This window comes from Haemaphysalis longicornis, unplaced genomic scaffold (genome assembly GCF_048455015.1).
Source record: "Haemaphysalis longicornis isolate Haplotype H1 unplaced genomic scaffold, Haemaphysalis longicornis Haplotype H1 scaffold_1, whole genome shotgun sequence".
Classification (NCBI taxonomy): Eukaryota; Metazoa; Arthropoda; class Arachnida; order Ixodida; family Ixodidae; genus Haemaphysalis; species Haemaphysalis longicornis.
The window spans coordinates 288,583,693-288,599,606 of record NW_027526203.1 but is presented as its reverse complement, the minus strand read 5'-3'; the positions used below and the strand labels follow the sequence as shown (position 1 = coordinate 288,599,606).

Sequence of the window (15,914 nt, the reverse complement as noted above, 5' to 3'; positions counted from 1 at the left end):
GCCGAGGCCACCAAGAGCTTAAAAAGAGTGCCGGCTGAGAAACCATCAATGAAAAATATCTGTTCTGTGGAAATTCAAAAATCCTCATAAACGTCAGTGCTGTTAGTAGCCGAAACCGAGACTCCAGGCACCGCACGCGGGCATCCAAATATAAGATGTTATTGGCCACGCACCTTGGGAGGCCGAGGCAAAATCTCAGTGCACGATGCTCCAACATAATAAACTTTCTGAGTTTGTAATCTGGTGAACCGGAAAAGAGGGCGCAGCCAAACTATAAAATGGGAGGTATGTACCCCCTGTAAATAAAAAAGTAAAGTGTCTCTTCTCATTCCAAAACTCCTATTGCTGAGTCTCCGCAAGTCCAAGTGCCCGGTCCCCTTTGGTCGTGATATGGTTTATATGAGGCCCCCAATCCATTGTATTATCATATATTACACCCAAATACTTCAATGATGCCACCTGAGGGATAGCTGCCTCCCGATACGTCAGGCAGAGGGTAACCGCAAACACAATAACAGCGCACTTATTGACGGTAATGTTCAAATTTATGTTTGTTAACCACCTTTCGATGAAAAACAAATATGCCTGTAGCATTTGATAAAGGACATGAATGTCCTGAGAAGCAGAGAAAAAGGCTTTGTCGTCAGCGTAAACATAAGTACAAACTTCCTGATTTATTGAAATTGAGCTCATGAGTACCTTAAATAGGATAGGAGAAAGCACCGAGCCTTGGGGGACGCCCCTGTCTGATGTAAAGTCGATGATTTAAAGCCATTTTTCGAGCAAAAGAACTTGCGTCCAATTAAAAATGGTTGAATCCATGAAAGGATGTATTGGGGTAGTTTGGCTAGCAGTACGCCCTATTCCACGCTGTCATACGCTTTAGCAATATCCAGTGTGACGAGTGCGCATACCTGTTTATTTCTGCCCGCAATCTGAATACGGCTCGCCAGGTCAACATGGGCGGACCAAATGGAGCAACCCGGACGGAAGCCGATTTGATGCGGGCTAAGAATATTTTTACTGGACAAAAACTGGACTAAACGACCATACAAAATTCTCTCTATCAATTTGCCTAGGTTGCTAGTTAGTGCTATTGGGCGAATATTGTCCTGAATAACACCTAGGCTGGGGTTCTTTAGAAGGGGGACAATTTTTGCGATTTTCCAATCTGCAGGAATCCATTATTTTTCCAATGAAGTATTTATGATATTCAACAGATCGTCAGGAAATCCCTCAAACAAAAGTTTATCGCGGGAGTAAAAACCTCATCTGGCCCCGGGGAGGCTCCCGGCAGCCGCAGAACAACATCCCCCATCTCTCCCATAGTGACAGCGGAGAAGTCTACACCTGGAATACTTCCTACGTCAATGGGTGATAGAGTAGATGAGAACCTGATTTGTAAGCCCTGGGCGATCTTTTCGATCGAATTCATGATTTCATCAGACGTTTCCAGGACTGAAACATCGTTACTGCGATTATCTAAACTCTTGCGATTACGAAAGAACGCAAACCCTGTTTTTTGTATCTGAAAGCGCCGAGAAGCAATGCGAATGATGCAGTTGCTTAGCCGTAGAGATTGTTCGGTGGTGGGTGGTGGTAAAAAACATTTTTATCGAGCAGCCAAGAGAGCCGGAAAGGGACGTGGTCAGCCTCCTACGTCCAGGAGGCCGCGCGCCTGCGCCGAATCCAGGGCTCGCTGCACCAGGGCGATTTGATGCTCCGGCGCCGAGCTGGTCAGCGCAGACTCCCACTGCTCAAGGGAGGGGGAGTGAATGGGGTGGGGGTGGTGGGGACATGAATACACAAGGTGGTAGGTTGTGAGAGGGGTGTCACATTGTGGGCAGTTGTGTGGAAAAATGGACGGAGATATGTGGGAGAGGATAGTGTGGTTGTAGAAGGTTTCTGTTTGTAGACGCCGATATATGTGAGCTTAGTGGTTGGAGAGACTGTGGTGTGGAGGAGGGTATGTTCTTCTGGTGTGTGTGAAGTGCGCGAGGAGGGAGCTGTAGGTAGAGTCCAGCGGAGTTAGGATTTGATGGTCAGAGACTAGGCGCCCGGCGGTGTCGGTGCTTGCTATTGGGAGTGCCCGGGTAAGGAGATCGCGGGCTGGGGCATGAGCCGCCTCATTCCCTGCAAGGACAGCATGACCTGAGGTTCAGACGATCGAAATTTCAATGTCCTCGGGAAGGTGTTAGAGCACAAGGAGGGCCTGGGGTGGTGCAAGGCACGCTTGATACAGCTGCCAAGCTTGTTGGGAGTCCTTAATGATGGTCAAGTATGGTTGATGCTGGTGTGTAGTAGTTGCATGGGCGTTGGCAAGCGCTTCGGCTGAGGTGACTGGCAGATTTCGATAGGTGACGGCTGTAGCCAGATGTCCGCTGGAGTCCACAGTAACTAGGGTGGTGCGCGTGTGGTCGGCAGTTATAGCAATATCCGTATCGTGTTTGGGAGTCGGCGCCGTACCGTTTATCGAGCATCTTCACCCGGGCTTCGCGGCGGAAAATAGCCGAATGATATTAAAAATGTGACCAGTTGTCGTGACTCTGATTCTGAATAAACTTCTTCCACGCCACCTTCCTACGCCGATAATATCTAGAACAGTCCTGATTGATTGATTGTAGGGTTTAACGCGCCGACGCAACGCAGGCGATGAGGCGCGCCGTAGTGGAGGGCTCCGGATTAATTTTGACCATCTGGGGATCTTTAACGTGCGCCGAAATCTCGTACACACGGGCGTTTTTGCTTTTCGCCTCCATCAGAAAAGCGGCCGCCGCGGCCGGGAATCGAACCCGCGACCTCGTGCTCAGCAGCGCAACGCCTTAGCCCCTGAGCCACCGCGGCGGGTAACAGTCCTGATCCCACCAGGGGCTTATACCTTCTATCTTGGTAGGAGCAACAATAAGTTCATACTTTTTTAGTGAGTTTTTCAATGAGGCTGTTACCTTCATTACCATATTTTCCTCACACTCATTCGGGTGCGATGTGATAGCCGAAAGCAATTTCTTTTTTATAACTTTACAATTTACCAACGTCCGCAATACCCGTTCCGGTGTACTTGGGGAGACAGCTATATGGAAAACTAGCGGTATATGGTCGCTATTTGTAGGGCAATCGACAGTACTCCACGAAGAGACTGAAACGCCCTTTTCAAATGCTAAATGCAAGACCGATCGCATTCGGCTCCGGACAAATGTCGCACTACCCGTGTTGTAACAAAGATTTTTGGTGGACGTCCAGTCTAACCATCGCCAACCACAGGTATCTGTTTTAAAACCCCAACTGACGTGATGTGAGTTGAAGTCACCGGCGATAACGAGGTTTGGCTTACTCGACGAAAGATCAAGATCTAGGGGACCTGTGGTAGTCACTCCGTTAGGGAAATATGCATTAACTAAAGAAATAGAAACGCATCCAGGGAGGCACGTAGGAATCGCCAGCAGTTCGCCCGGTGACAAGGACTGAAAACACAGTTTGGCATTGTGGCAAAATTTTCATCCACCTCCTCGGGTCACCCTATCTAATCTAAACACGCGAAAATCCGGAAGAGTGAATGGCTTATCCTTGGACAGCCAAGATTCTTGGAGGAGAATAATATCTGGACATTGTTAATGAGACATTTAAGATCTGTGAGCGCCGCAATTATCGAACGACAATTCCACTGAAGAATCTGGATTAACATTAGGGGGAGTGAATAGCAGCCATGGCTGCCTCCAAGATTCTTCCTTTAGGCTTAATTTATGTTTGGCCCTTTTTAGCTTTTTTGGCTTTCTATTCTATAGGGGTAGTGGATTGTTGCGAAATCGATTAAGTTTCCGTTTACTTTCAGGTCGCCTTGTCGAAGCTGCCGGTAGCTCTAGTTCCATTTCAAACTCACAATCTGGATCAAGAACTGGGGAGGAAAACTGACCCTGTGAAACCACAGGAGCCGAAGGAGCCGAAACCTGATATGTTGAGGCGGTTATCACTGATCAGAGCCGGGCTAATAGCCTCGTTGGAAGTACCCGTCTGGAGGGAGCTTATCGATGGAGGGTTCCTCGCGAAGTTCTCCCCTCGAACCGCTGAAGCCTGGGACGTTTGATCCCTGTTAGTCGTGGACAAAGGCTGCGAGCAGGCCTGCTCCTGGGAAACCGACACAGGCAAAGACAGGACTTGCAGAATTTGTTGTGTCTGAGCAGACAAAAAGTTCGAAACCAGTTCTGTCACCGACGAGACCATTTGTCCCGAAACCTCAGGCAAAACCTCTTTCAGTGCCAGCGGTATTGCTTTGGCAAGAGTAGCCTCATTGGTTTGGGTGTGGCGGGCGGTAGCACCCATAAGCTCTCTCTGACTATATTTACTGCTTCAGAGCGGGAACAACAGCGTTTTTCCAGCACCTCCAAGACCCTGACTTCTGTTGCGCAGGCTGGGCAGTTCGAGTAGCCCGCTGGATGAGCAGCTCGACAGAGGCAGCATGTAACTTTATCCGCAGTACACTGGCTAGCGGAATGATCGGCCCCGCAATTGGAGCAGCGAGTGGAGGATTTACAAGTTCCTGCACTATGACCATAGCGCCAGCAGTTCTGGCATTGGCGAGGAAGGGGGGACAAAGGCTCAACTCTGTAGATCAGGGGACATGCTTTGATTTCTGAAGGGCATGAGGAGCCCGCAAATGTGGCGATCACTGATTCCGTAGGGGTGCGGACATTGTCCACCACACGAGAGTAGCGGTACACCGCGATCACACCGGCATCCAGAAACTGCTCAAGGAGCTCACTTGGGGAAATGTCCACGTCAACTCCGCGGACAATCCCTTTAGTACACGTAATCTGATGACTTGCAGATAATTCCCCCCTTCCCGTATGGTCGCACCTCCTTAACGCTCCTTAACACTTGCGGCTTGTAGGTCTTTTTGGATGGTCTTGAAATTTTTTAACCTGATTGCCCCACCGTTGGTAGGGACCATCGCCACCGAGACAGCCATCACGCCGTTTTGCAGGAAGGAATCCAGAGGCAGGTCCTGCGCCAAGAGACTAGCCGACCAGGGAGAGGACCCCTGGCCGGGAAAAGAGGTAGACATGGGAACTGCCTATAATCTAACGGAGATGCAAAACCAAATCGATAACCCAACAGCAAAGCGCCGATGCTTGGTCAAACCCAACGCAGAACGCAACGTCAGCAGAACGAAGCAGTGAAGCCTTGGGCCTTTTTCGGACACGCTGACGCAGCACCAAGCACGAGATGTCACGCGCAGTGTGCAGTCCGGAGCGCGTGCTGCCGGCGTCGCGTGGGAGGAGTGTAGTCTCAGGCTGTTGCATGACCGGCCACGTGTAGTTGGCGAAAGTCGTACAGTGATGTTTTTTAAACCACGCCTGCGCAGGAGTTTCCTGTTGGCCCAGCCAAACATCGGCGAGGGCCGTAGATTGGTTCATTCTAAGGCCTATGCTCAACAATATTTCCACTCATGCCGGGAAAGAAAGATGTTAGCCATCCGCGTTTCAGTTCCACAAGAAATCATTACTATTATTTCGGCCCCGCGCGTAGGCGTGCCTTCGTGGGGCATGCGCAAACGCTCCGGCGGGCCTTCGGCGAGTTCATTGTCCGCAACGGACAGTTTTACTCTTTGCAAACAATGCCTCCGCCCCTTTCACGTGCCGTTTGTGCAATGTGTAGCATTGTTTCGAAAACCTGCAGTGGCCCGGTTCTCAGAAGAGCAGTGATTTCACTGAAACAAAATAATCCAAATGTTCGTGTACTGCCTAATGCGACAACAGGAGAGCAGCGTGACGGCGACAGACTCAGACAGTCGGTTGCAATTACACCAGGTTTGGGACCGTGAGTTTACGATATTCAGTGGGTAACAATGATGCGAGTAACACTGAGCAGTAATGTCCAGTATGGGCGTGGAAGTTATAATACGAATGGCTTGATTTTGTAACTCTACCCGCCGCGGTGGCTCAGGGGCTAAGGCATTGTGTTGCTCAGCCCGAGTACGCGGGTGCGATTTCTGTCAGCGACTGTCGCTTTTCAGGTGGAGGCGACCAGCAAAACCGCCCGTGTGTGGAGATTTCGGCGCGCCTTAAACATCCCAGATTTGTCAAAATGAACCCGGAGCCCTCCATTACGGCGTGCCTTATAGCCGAGATGTAGCTACGGCGCATTGAACCATATTTTTTATTTTGTAACTTTTTTATAGGAAATTATTGGGGCTGTGTATGTGTTACCCTAGAATGTGGAGAAGTTCCGGTATGACTATGAAGAAATGCAGGAGAAAGAGAAATATAATGCGGTGGTATTTTAATAATAGGTGTATTTTAGTAAGCTGTGATTTTCAAAAGCCCCTTTTCGTTTACATCAGGAGGGTGGTCGGTATACTTTAGATTGTTAAAAAGAATAAAGCCCGAAACTGAACGTCGATTAACATTAACCTTAAGAATAGAATACTCTTTGGCGTTATTGCTGGGTGGAGATCAGTTTGTGCTCTGAATGGGAGACCACGGACGTCGTAATTTTTGCACTTATATATAGGCTGTTCCAGCGGCACCAAAGTTTTTATGTCATTCAAATCGTTTCTAGGGCTAGGTGTAACACCAGATATAGATTTACAACAATCGATAATAGGGTCGTATCACCTGCGTTAAGAAAAAAAATTTATAGTATTAAGGCAGATGGTAAGGTCATTGACGTATATTAAAAATAAAATCGTACCGAGTATTGAACCTCGCTGAACGCCTCCTTGGTGGTTTTGAAGTTTGATAGTACGTAAGATATAAAGGCGGCCAGCTTTCTAATAGATGATTAGGTTTTAATTAAATGTGGCGTGGGGATAACTGTACACTCTAAGGCAATCCCGTGGTTCAGCTTCAGCATAATGCACATGAGTGGCCAATCCATGCCGCGAACAAAGGAAATTCGGCGGAGGACAGCAACGTGCATAAAATTTGAAACAAAAAAATTGCCGCAGCTTGCACTAGTGGTGCAAGGCTCGAGAAACAGCACATCTGGAGGCCCCTCTTGCTTCGCCAGAGACCCGCCTGTTGCACCTCACATTTATTTCGGAACTTGCCGCTGAAAGTTCTGTATGAGTGACAGGCCCGGATCGTTTCGTCCGCAGGCTTTCACTTCTCTCCCAAAGTGGGCCGCGTTAGCACGCGCTAGAAACCAAAGCCAACGTCCACGCTACTAACCCAAAGGAAATGCTGAGCGCCCGAAATTTATTTTTTATTTATTTATTTTTTAGAGAACCCTCAGGGCTTTTGCGGCGTTACAGAGGGGGTGGGTACAGTGCACGAAACAGGTAACAATGTGGAAGTACAGGCAGTGAGTGGACAAAAAAAATTCACATACCAGGTTACTGCCTTACATGTACATACAGAACGTGCATTCTTGAATGATGCAGGATCTTTAATGGACACAATGTGGTGGGTAGGTGGTTCCATTCCTGAGATTTTTTGGGAAGAAATGAATCGGAGAATGTGTTTGTGCGGCCAAATGGGACGGCAACCTTGAACTGATGGTCGATGCGGGATGAGATGTACGTGGACCGTGAGAAGAGGTAGCATCTCATAGATGGGCTGTGAAAAAAGATTTTGTGAAACAGAGAAAGTCGTGAAATTTTTCAGCGATTGTCTAAATTTGGTAGAACCAGGTTACTTTTCATTAGTGAAACACTGGAGGTACGGGAGTAGTCAAAAAGTATAAATTTAGCTGAGTGGTTTTGTACAGATTCTAGAAGAGAAATTAAGTTTTGTGGTGCAGGGCCCCAGATTGGCGAGGCATGCTCCAGTTTAGGGTCAATTAGTGTCTGATAAAGTGTTGGCCTAAGGGAGGATGGGGCATGAGAGAAATTACGGCGAATGTACCCTAAGGAACGGCTTGCGCTGCTGCAGACATAATTAATGTGTGTGTGCCATGTTAGGTCATTGCTAATGTGAACACCAAGATACTTGTATGAAGTAACGAATTCAAGAATGGCTCCGGTAATGTTATAATTAAAAGGCTGCTGGGGAAAACGTTTGCGTGTAATGGTCACGCTTTTGCATTTGTTTGTGTAAGTGTCATGCGCCATTTGCTGCCACATTTTGAGACAGTGTCGAGATCTGCTTGTAAATTACTTTTATCCTTTTGGTCATGAATTTTGCGATAAATAACGCAATCATGAACGAATAGTTTTATTGAGGAGTTTATACCGTAAGGAAGGTCATTAATAAATATTAAAAAGAGCAGAGTACCTAATATGGAACCCTGGGGTACACCAGATTTAACATCAGCATGGGGAGGATTACATTCGTTAGCAGTCACAAATCGGGTACGGTTGGTCAAAAAGCATTCTATCCACTTAAATACATTAGGGTCAATGTTTAGGGTACTGAGCTTACTAATAATTGATGAGACATTTTGTCAAACGCTTTTTGAACATCTAGAAAGATGCAACCTTCAGATGAACCGTGATCCAGAGCTGATGCAATGTCGTGTGCGAATGTTAGAAGCTACGTTTCGCATGAGCAATTTTTCCGAAAGCCATGTTGAAATGGGCTGAAAAAGGAGTTGGATTCGAGGAATGATAGAAGGTTAGAGTAAATGGCATGCTTTAAAAGTTTACAGGAAATAGAAGTTAACGATATTGGTCTGTAATTTAAGGGAGAGCTCGGGTTACCAGATTTGCACAAAAACACGACCTTCCCCACCTTCCAATCAAATTGGCACAGCACAGCAGTGAAGGAATTGAAAAAATAGTGTGACAGGATTATAGCCGAATAAACCGGTGTTTTTAGGAACTTGGCATTAATATCATGTACGCCACAAATGGAAGAAGGTTTCAGGTTACAAATCAGCTTCATAATTCCAACAGGGTCTACTACAATCGGATCTATAGGAACAAAGTTGCAATCGCATAATTGCGGCAAAACATCAGCAGGACAATTAGAAAACGACTTGGCGAATACGTCATTCAGAAGGCGACAACACTCGTCACAGAGCATCACCTGGTTGTCAGCACATCTAAGAGATATAAGTTCTTTTTTATTAGGTTTAATTGTCTTCCAAAACTGTTTTTGTGTTACTTTGGAGAAGCGAGGGGAGAGTGTTTGTAAAAAAGACGTCCTTTGCATTTTTTATTGCTGCACGATAAGTGGCTATTTTTGTAAGCAAACCAGCGGGATGGCTTATTTTTGCGTTTGGCTACACGAAATAGGCGTTTTTTCTGTTTTGCAGTCGTTTTAAATCAGATGCAAACCAAGGTGAGCATTGCTTGCCAGAGATAACAACTAAAGGAATATATTTGTGATCAAAAACGTGACCTTTTCTTTAAATAAGTGCCAATTGTGTTCCACAGTGCGATCAAACATACCCAGCTTTCTCCCTCAAAATTCCAACCTCTCAGGAACCTAGCAAAGCCACTTTAGGAAAGTGATATTTGGCATAAAGCCAGAAGTCAACGTGAAGATGAAAACACTAAAATAACTTTCCAGGATTCTGAACATTTTTTTGCGTAATTCGCTGTCAAATCTTACTTCCCATGCATTTCTATGGGATAGTTTCCATGGCTCAGGAACCTAGTCGCGCAACGTGCGCGACTTGAAACTGTGCACAAAGCAAGTATTCACCCCAAATATTAGCTGTGCAAAATAACTTTTCATTTCGCTAAAAAACTGCAGAGTAATGACTGTTGAAAGGACTGCCATTAGCGGGAAAGCTGCACATGAAAAAGCCTCCCATGTAGGTATCGATAAAAGATTCAAGTTCTGTGTACTTGAAGCGTAGTCTCCTTTGATGTAGTTTCTGATCGTTTTGCAGTGTGAGAGCCGGCGCAAAATCTGAGCTTCTAAGGTAAAATGAATAAAACAATGATTGCTTAACCCAGGAAGGAAAATCAGGTCTCGCGTAGATCGGTAACATTTGTCAGGACCAAATTTAGTACGTTAGCGGACGTCGGACCCACTCTGATTGGTTTGCCAACTAGCTGAGTCAAATTAAAGTCAAGACACATGTTAAAAATGTAGTATTGTCGTCTGATCAATCACTGGCAGCAGAGCAGGGCACCGACCAGTTCATTTTGAGGAAGTTGAAGTCCCCCAGCAAAAACAACGGCCATGCGGAAATTTAAAGACCAGGTTGTTAAGAGCATCATGTATTTTGTCACAAAAGTCCGATGTAGTATTCAGCGGACGATAACAGTCACAAAACAGGGCATTTTGATTATTTAAATGAATTGAAACGCAGATAATTTCTAAGAATGAATTTCTTATCCCCAAACTGGAAGTGAGACAATCGGCTACAGTCATCAATACACCGCCGCCCGGTTGATTACAGCGATCAGCTCGGTATACAAAGTATTTTTTATCACAACAAAACAATTCCGAGTTTGTCGTTTCATTTGATAACCAAGTTTCCGTTAAGACTACTATGTCTGCAGCGCAGTCATCACAAAGGGAAGACAAGGCATCGCGCTTGTTAGTGACACTGCACACATTCGAAAATACGACTTGCAGGTTGTTATCGTTTTTTTGGGTGCGGGGCAGAAGTTAGGGTGACACGGTATCTGAACCCCCGGACGTATCATCGGTCTTCCTTGGCTTGTTCGTTTCCAGTTCGCGTATGCTATCACTAGCAGGAGAGTAGACATAGCACTTTTTGTTGATGTAGAGCTTGTTATAGCTAATCGTAAACTGCTGGCCGCTATCCTTTCCGAACTCGTACAACTTTTTTCGCAAGCTCCTCGTTGCCCTGCAAAAATTCTCGCTCACGACTACGTCTAATTCCTTCAGCATTTTTTTGGAATTAAAGATTCTGTTTCTTAATTTCGATGACGGGAACTTAACAATAATTCGCCGACATTTACCGGGAATGAACTTTCCTAACCTGTGGGCGCGAGATATTCGGTCGTCGCTAGAAGTCAAGTTCAAGTTCAGTACGGAATTCAGAACTGCAAAAACATTTTCCTTGGGTTGCGCCCACGTCTCGGAAGAGCTGTCCTAAAGGCCATGAAATATTAAATTCTCCCTTCGTGAACGATCTTCAAAGTCATCTAACCGTTGGTTCAGCGCTATTACTTGTGGTTGGTAATTTTGTGTGGGCAGCCCTTCGGGGCAGCTGACATGTTTTTCAACTTCCGAAAGCTTGTTGTCGCGATCCGTAATCTGTTTCTCAAGGGACGATTGCGCCTCTTTCACTTCGTTAATACACTACATCAGATCATTATGTTTTTATCTATTCTGTTATGCAGTGACTTAATGAGGTCGTTGTAGTGTTCGTCAAGAATTTCCTTCGGGGGGCCGGGTTTAAATTCAATATCGCCAGACATGATCAACAGTTTTACAACATGAACACATTGGCTTGTAAAAACAATCACTACACAAGGGCATGGAAGTAGCAGCAAGGAAACATTGTTTGATCTTTTGCTACAAAGGGAAGGAGCGAACCCACCTGCACGGCAAAAGCGAATGATGATAGCTCATCATTCGATGATAGCTCAGTAGGACAGACGCCGCTTTCATAATGCGAGGTACCCAGGTGGGATTCTGACCACGGGAATGGTTTTTTTTTAATGGCTGCACATGTTCTTCCCCACCGCTGCTAATCCGTACCCCCTCAGGCATTTGGGGTGACCCTGTGGTTATGTGACCGGTTTCATGCCGGAAAAGTCCTGGGTTTGATTCCCGGGACCTCCCAAACCACTTTTTTTTTCGTGAGGCTTCGGAGTTTTCTGCCTACTACCTACGGATTTGTGTCGGCCTAAACAACTCTGCTTTTAAAAATGCGATCTGCGCTGTGGCCCTTCGCAGCGCAGAACACCGTCCGTGCATTGATTGGTGCACGTGGATTGGTTCCCCAGCACCGACCGAACCTTTAAGTCGAATCGTATGCTCTACATTGTTATTCCGCGGAATTTTGTGGTTGGCTGCACAGATTGGTCGATCGAGTGCATTGTGGTGAAGCTGAACAACGGGATTGCCTTGGAGTTTATAGGTACTTCCTCACTTGCGGCGCCGCATACGCGTAGCTCCGCGCACAAAAAACACGCGCCGCAAAAGCCCTTTGGCGGCAAGATTCCTCTGCCTCGCAACGATGGGTCTTGGACCCATTTTTGCGGCAGGGCGCTTTGCGCCTAACTCAACGGGCCAATCAACGCCCGGGTCACGTGAGCTGGGAGGTCAGTGCTCTCCCCGGGGAGCTCGGGCGGCACGGAGAGCAGCCGAGTGCGAGACCCGTTCTTCCCTGCAACGTTGCTTCCCTGCTTACCCGTGGGAGAGGGCGAAGACCGGTTGTTCCGCCGCCGCCACCGCTTTTGCGCGCGCGCGCGCTCCCAGTAGTGTGGCCTTCAAAAAGCGGAGGTGTTTCCGGGCGCGGCGCGGCGCGCGTTTACTGCAGTGAGTGAGGACGTACTATGGCTTCTAGTTTAGCCAACAAAACGCTGATTAACGAAATCACATGCTTTGTCGAGGTAGACAAATACTGTACCGCCATTGTTTCCTGTTTAAATTGCGGTTTTAACGCTATTTGACAAAATAGCAGACAACAGTGATTGCATAAACAAGCTTTTGATGCGCACTTCTAAAATGAAGCGATTTACAAAACAGTTTTCAACAATCATGCGTGCTGGAGAATTGCAAAACGGAAATCAAGCGGTATTTTGCAGCACACGCTCGGTTTCCTCTTTTAAAAATTGAATTACTTTTGGTGTTTTAAGTTCTTGAGAGAACGTCCAATCGAATACACATCAAGAAAACAACGGGGTTACATGGGCTTCCAATGACGTAAGCCATTTATTTAACGCTACTGTATTTATTTATTTAACGCTGTTATGAGTGTAGCGCCCAGAAATAGCAAATGCGTCATTTGTAAATACAATATAGTATCACAAATAAAAACTCCAGCAGTATTACCTGCACCACCGCTCAGACCGTCGCAGTGACTTTACGCAAGCAGGCTGGCGGGCTGCGGTTTCTTGCTCGCGTTGTGCCGCGTTCCACCAAAAAGAAACGTTCCCTGCATGGTTGCTCACTCGTTAGCTACCCAAATAGCTAATTTATCTCGTTTAAATCATGCATAGGAATGCTAATGAATTCTGAAACTCGTGTCAAAGCCATGGCGCTATGGATCTCTACTGCCCGTTGGACATTTCCATAATTTCCCGCATGAAACATACATGCTTCCCTATAAAGTCAGTTAGAATTAGCATATGGGGGAAGCGAAATCCGAGCATCGAGACTAACACTTGCTTTTTTTTTTTACTTCGGTAATTATATTTATAACCCTCCGCTTGTGTATTACTCGAATACAGACTTTTTAATGCAATTAAAGAGATGATATGTGACACTGTTTGCAATATTGCTAGCCGCATAGGCAATGGGAGAGTTTTTTAGACTTGCAGTCAGGAAAGTTAGCTGTCTAATTTGTTTAATACAGAAAGACAATTATTATACCAATCTAGCAGCCCGCAGGAGGCACCATAATTAAATTCGTCGCATGTTGCCCGGGGTATCGCTTATTGGTACGTAGTAGAATCAGCATTACGGTGACCCCAGGGCAAAGGTGCGTACAGGTGCATAGACTCCTGCGAAGAGACTGCGGAGCGTAGACTCCCGCGGTGAAGTTCTTTTCTAACGGTTCGTTTGCCTCATCGCAGCCACCCGATCTCCGTACATAAGGGATAATAACTGACTCATCCGTCTGTTTCAGCGGAATACGGCTGCATGGACTTGGAACGACGGGGGTCCTTCCCGCAGAGGAGGCAGAGCGAGCCGGACGGGAGCAACGTGAGGTTGCTGACCAACAAGAACGGCCTTCTCGTCGACTCTCCGGTCGTGTGCTGGTTGGCTAGACCAGAGGTTCTATCACGTGATGGAGCTAGCCTCGAGCGACCCAAGCAACTTCTCTAGTCCGCGGGCACCGCGCCGAAGGGACCACGGTTGCTACGCCCGCTCCAGCAAGCCGAGGGGCCTGCTTCACCACTCACCGCTACCACGAAGGAGCTCCGTGCGGTTCAGCAGTGGCACCGCCGCAATCCCTGCGGTGTTTTCCTTCGTTCGGTTTCAGTGTAACGTTTCGCACGGTGCGCGTTGCCCCGCATCACATGACGCACTTTTCCCTTTCCGAGCGGGAATATACGAGACAACAGGCGGGAGACCACGGTGAACAAGGCGAGACTCTGCTGCTTGTGCGCATGAAAAGCTGTTCTTGACATTGCATAGAGTTTACATACTGGCCAAACGTAGCAATGTGCAAGTTGAGTACTTTGGTAGTGGCCGATGACTGTAGTAATGCGCGGGACACGTACCGAGAAGGGGAGACAAAGTGACTGGCTTTACCTGCCATGCCTCCTTGAGAAATCAAAAACTTGCCTCCTGTTCCCGTGGCCACTACATAATTAGTAGTTTGACAACCAGATGTGTGTGTGTATATATATGTATATATATATATATATATATATATATATATATATATATATATATATATATATATATATATATATATATATATATATATATATACACCCTGTTAAGACAAACTCCGAGGGGCTATGATAATTTGTTCGCCTCATGAGACGTTCGTCTTATTAGAAGCCCTCGCAAAAAAAGAATCGCAACACGCCCACATGCATGTAAATATCTTGCTTCAAGACGATAAATGAAGTGGACCTACAATGGAGGAAAAAAGACAAAAAATCATTTGTTTGAGGCGAAACTTGATAGAAGACTGTCTTTGAATGACCTTGCCTCGTTTTATCCAGTGCAAGTGGCAACGGAGAGCGTACACCCCCTACCTCAAGCAAAAACGCAGCAGACACAAACAGGGAACTCCTCGCTTTCTTGGCGGTGAGGCGGTGGGACTCGCGGCGCGAACCGACGCGAACTCACATGCTCCCGCTGAAAAACCGCATTGGTCAGGATAGCTGCTACGTTCGCGACCAGTTAGTCTCCGTCGTCTCCATCTTTGACTTTTTTTATCTACCTAGCTCTGCGCCCCTCTCGTCCAGAGCAGGGCGGCTACAAAACTCGCCCTCGCTCTTTTTTTTCTTTGCTTTGTCGCTGGCTCCGGGGGTTGAAGGATGGAAGAAGTGGTAGCTTTATCCGCGTGTCTTTTTTTTCTCACTCCCTTCTTGCCTCCGTGGCGCGAATTCGCATCGCTCTGGTTATCGTTTACTTTTCTTTCCCTTTGGTCACGTGAATGACCCACCGCTCCTCACCAAGACTGCCATGTTTGCTACCCAGAATCTCCAGCAGTGGTGGTCACCTCGAAAGTTGTTCAGTTGTTCCTCGTAACCGTAGAGTACGTGCAAGGCTGTTCGTCTTAAGCGGATTTTTTTGCGTTGGGTCTATCGAAAACCAAACAAACGTTCCCACGTTGTTCGGCATAAACAAGAATTCGTCTTAACCGAGTTCTTCTTAACGGGAGTTCACTGTATAGGCTTGTGCACGCGTACATTCATGGACAACGCTAAAAGCACCTATTTTACTTTGAAGGGGGCAAACGAAATTAGCCAAGCCTGTCTCGCACCGACGCTAAAGTTCCGGCAAGGTTACAATGGCGCACGTTGATTGCCATGCCAAAGTTGTCTCGTCAGAAAGTGGCAGAAATGTTGGTTTTCTAAGTCAGTGTGGCAGCGCACCCCATTGGGGCATGGAAGATTTCTCTTTCCTAAGGGGGGGGCACGAGAATCGAAACAGAAGGTGCCGAAGTCCCCCTCCTCCCCTCCTCCCACTGCGGAAGCCAGTAGTACCTCCTCTCGTGAGGAAAAAGTTTAATAATGTGGTGAAACTATGAATTCCTGTAATGAACTTTGTGAGAAGCAGTCGTCGGCAGCATTTCCAGAACCTCCTAACGCCAACAAAATTTGCAGTTCCACTATTTTTGTTATCATTTTAGATGCAGAGGAAAAGCAATGGTCATTTCAGTCCAGAGGGGATAGCGGACAGCGCTGACTCACAACTTAT

At 46.8% G+C, this 15,914-nt stretch overlaps 1 protein-coding gene across 1 annotated transcript in view; it reads left to right on the top strand.

Annotated features, from left to right (window-relative positions):
- Ret (protein kinase receptor Ret oncogene) overlaps positions 1 to 14,371 on the top strand; it is a 324,724-nt gene extending 310,353 nt beyond the window's left edge. Inside the window, exon 22 of the mRNA XM_077679579.1 lies at positions 13,660 to 14,371. Coding sequence (XP_077535705.1) covers positions 13,660 to 13,859 — 200 coding nt within the window. The 3' untranslated portion in view covers positions 13,860 to 14,371. The remainder of the gene's footprint in view (positions 1 to 13,659) is intronic.
- The last annotated feature ends 1,543 nt before the right edge of the window (positions 14,372 to 15,914 follow it).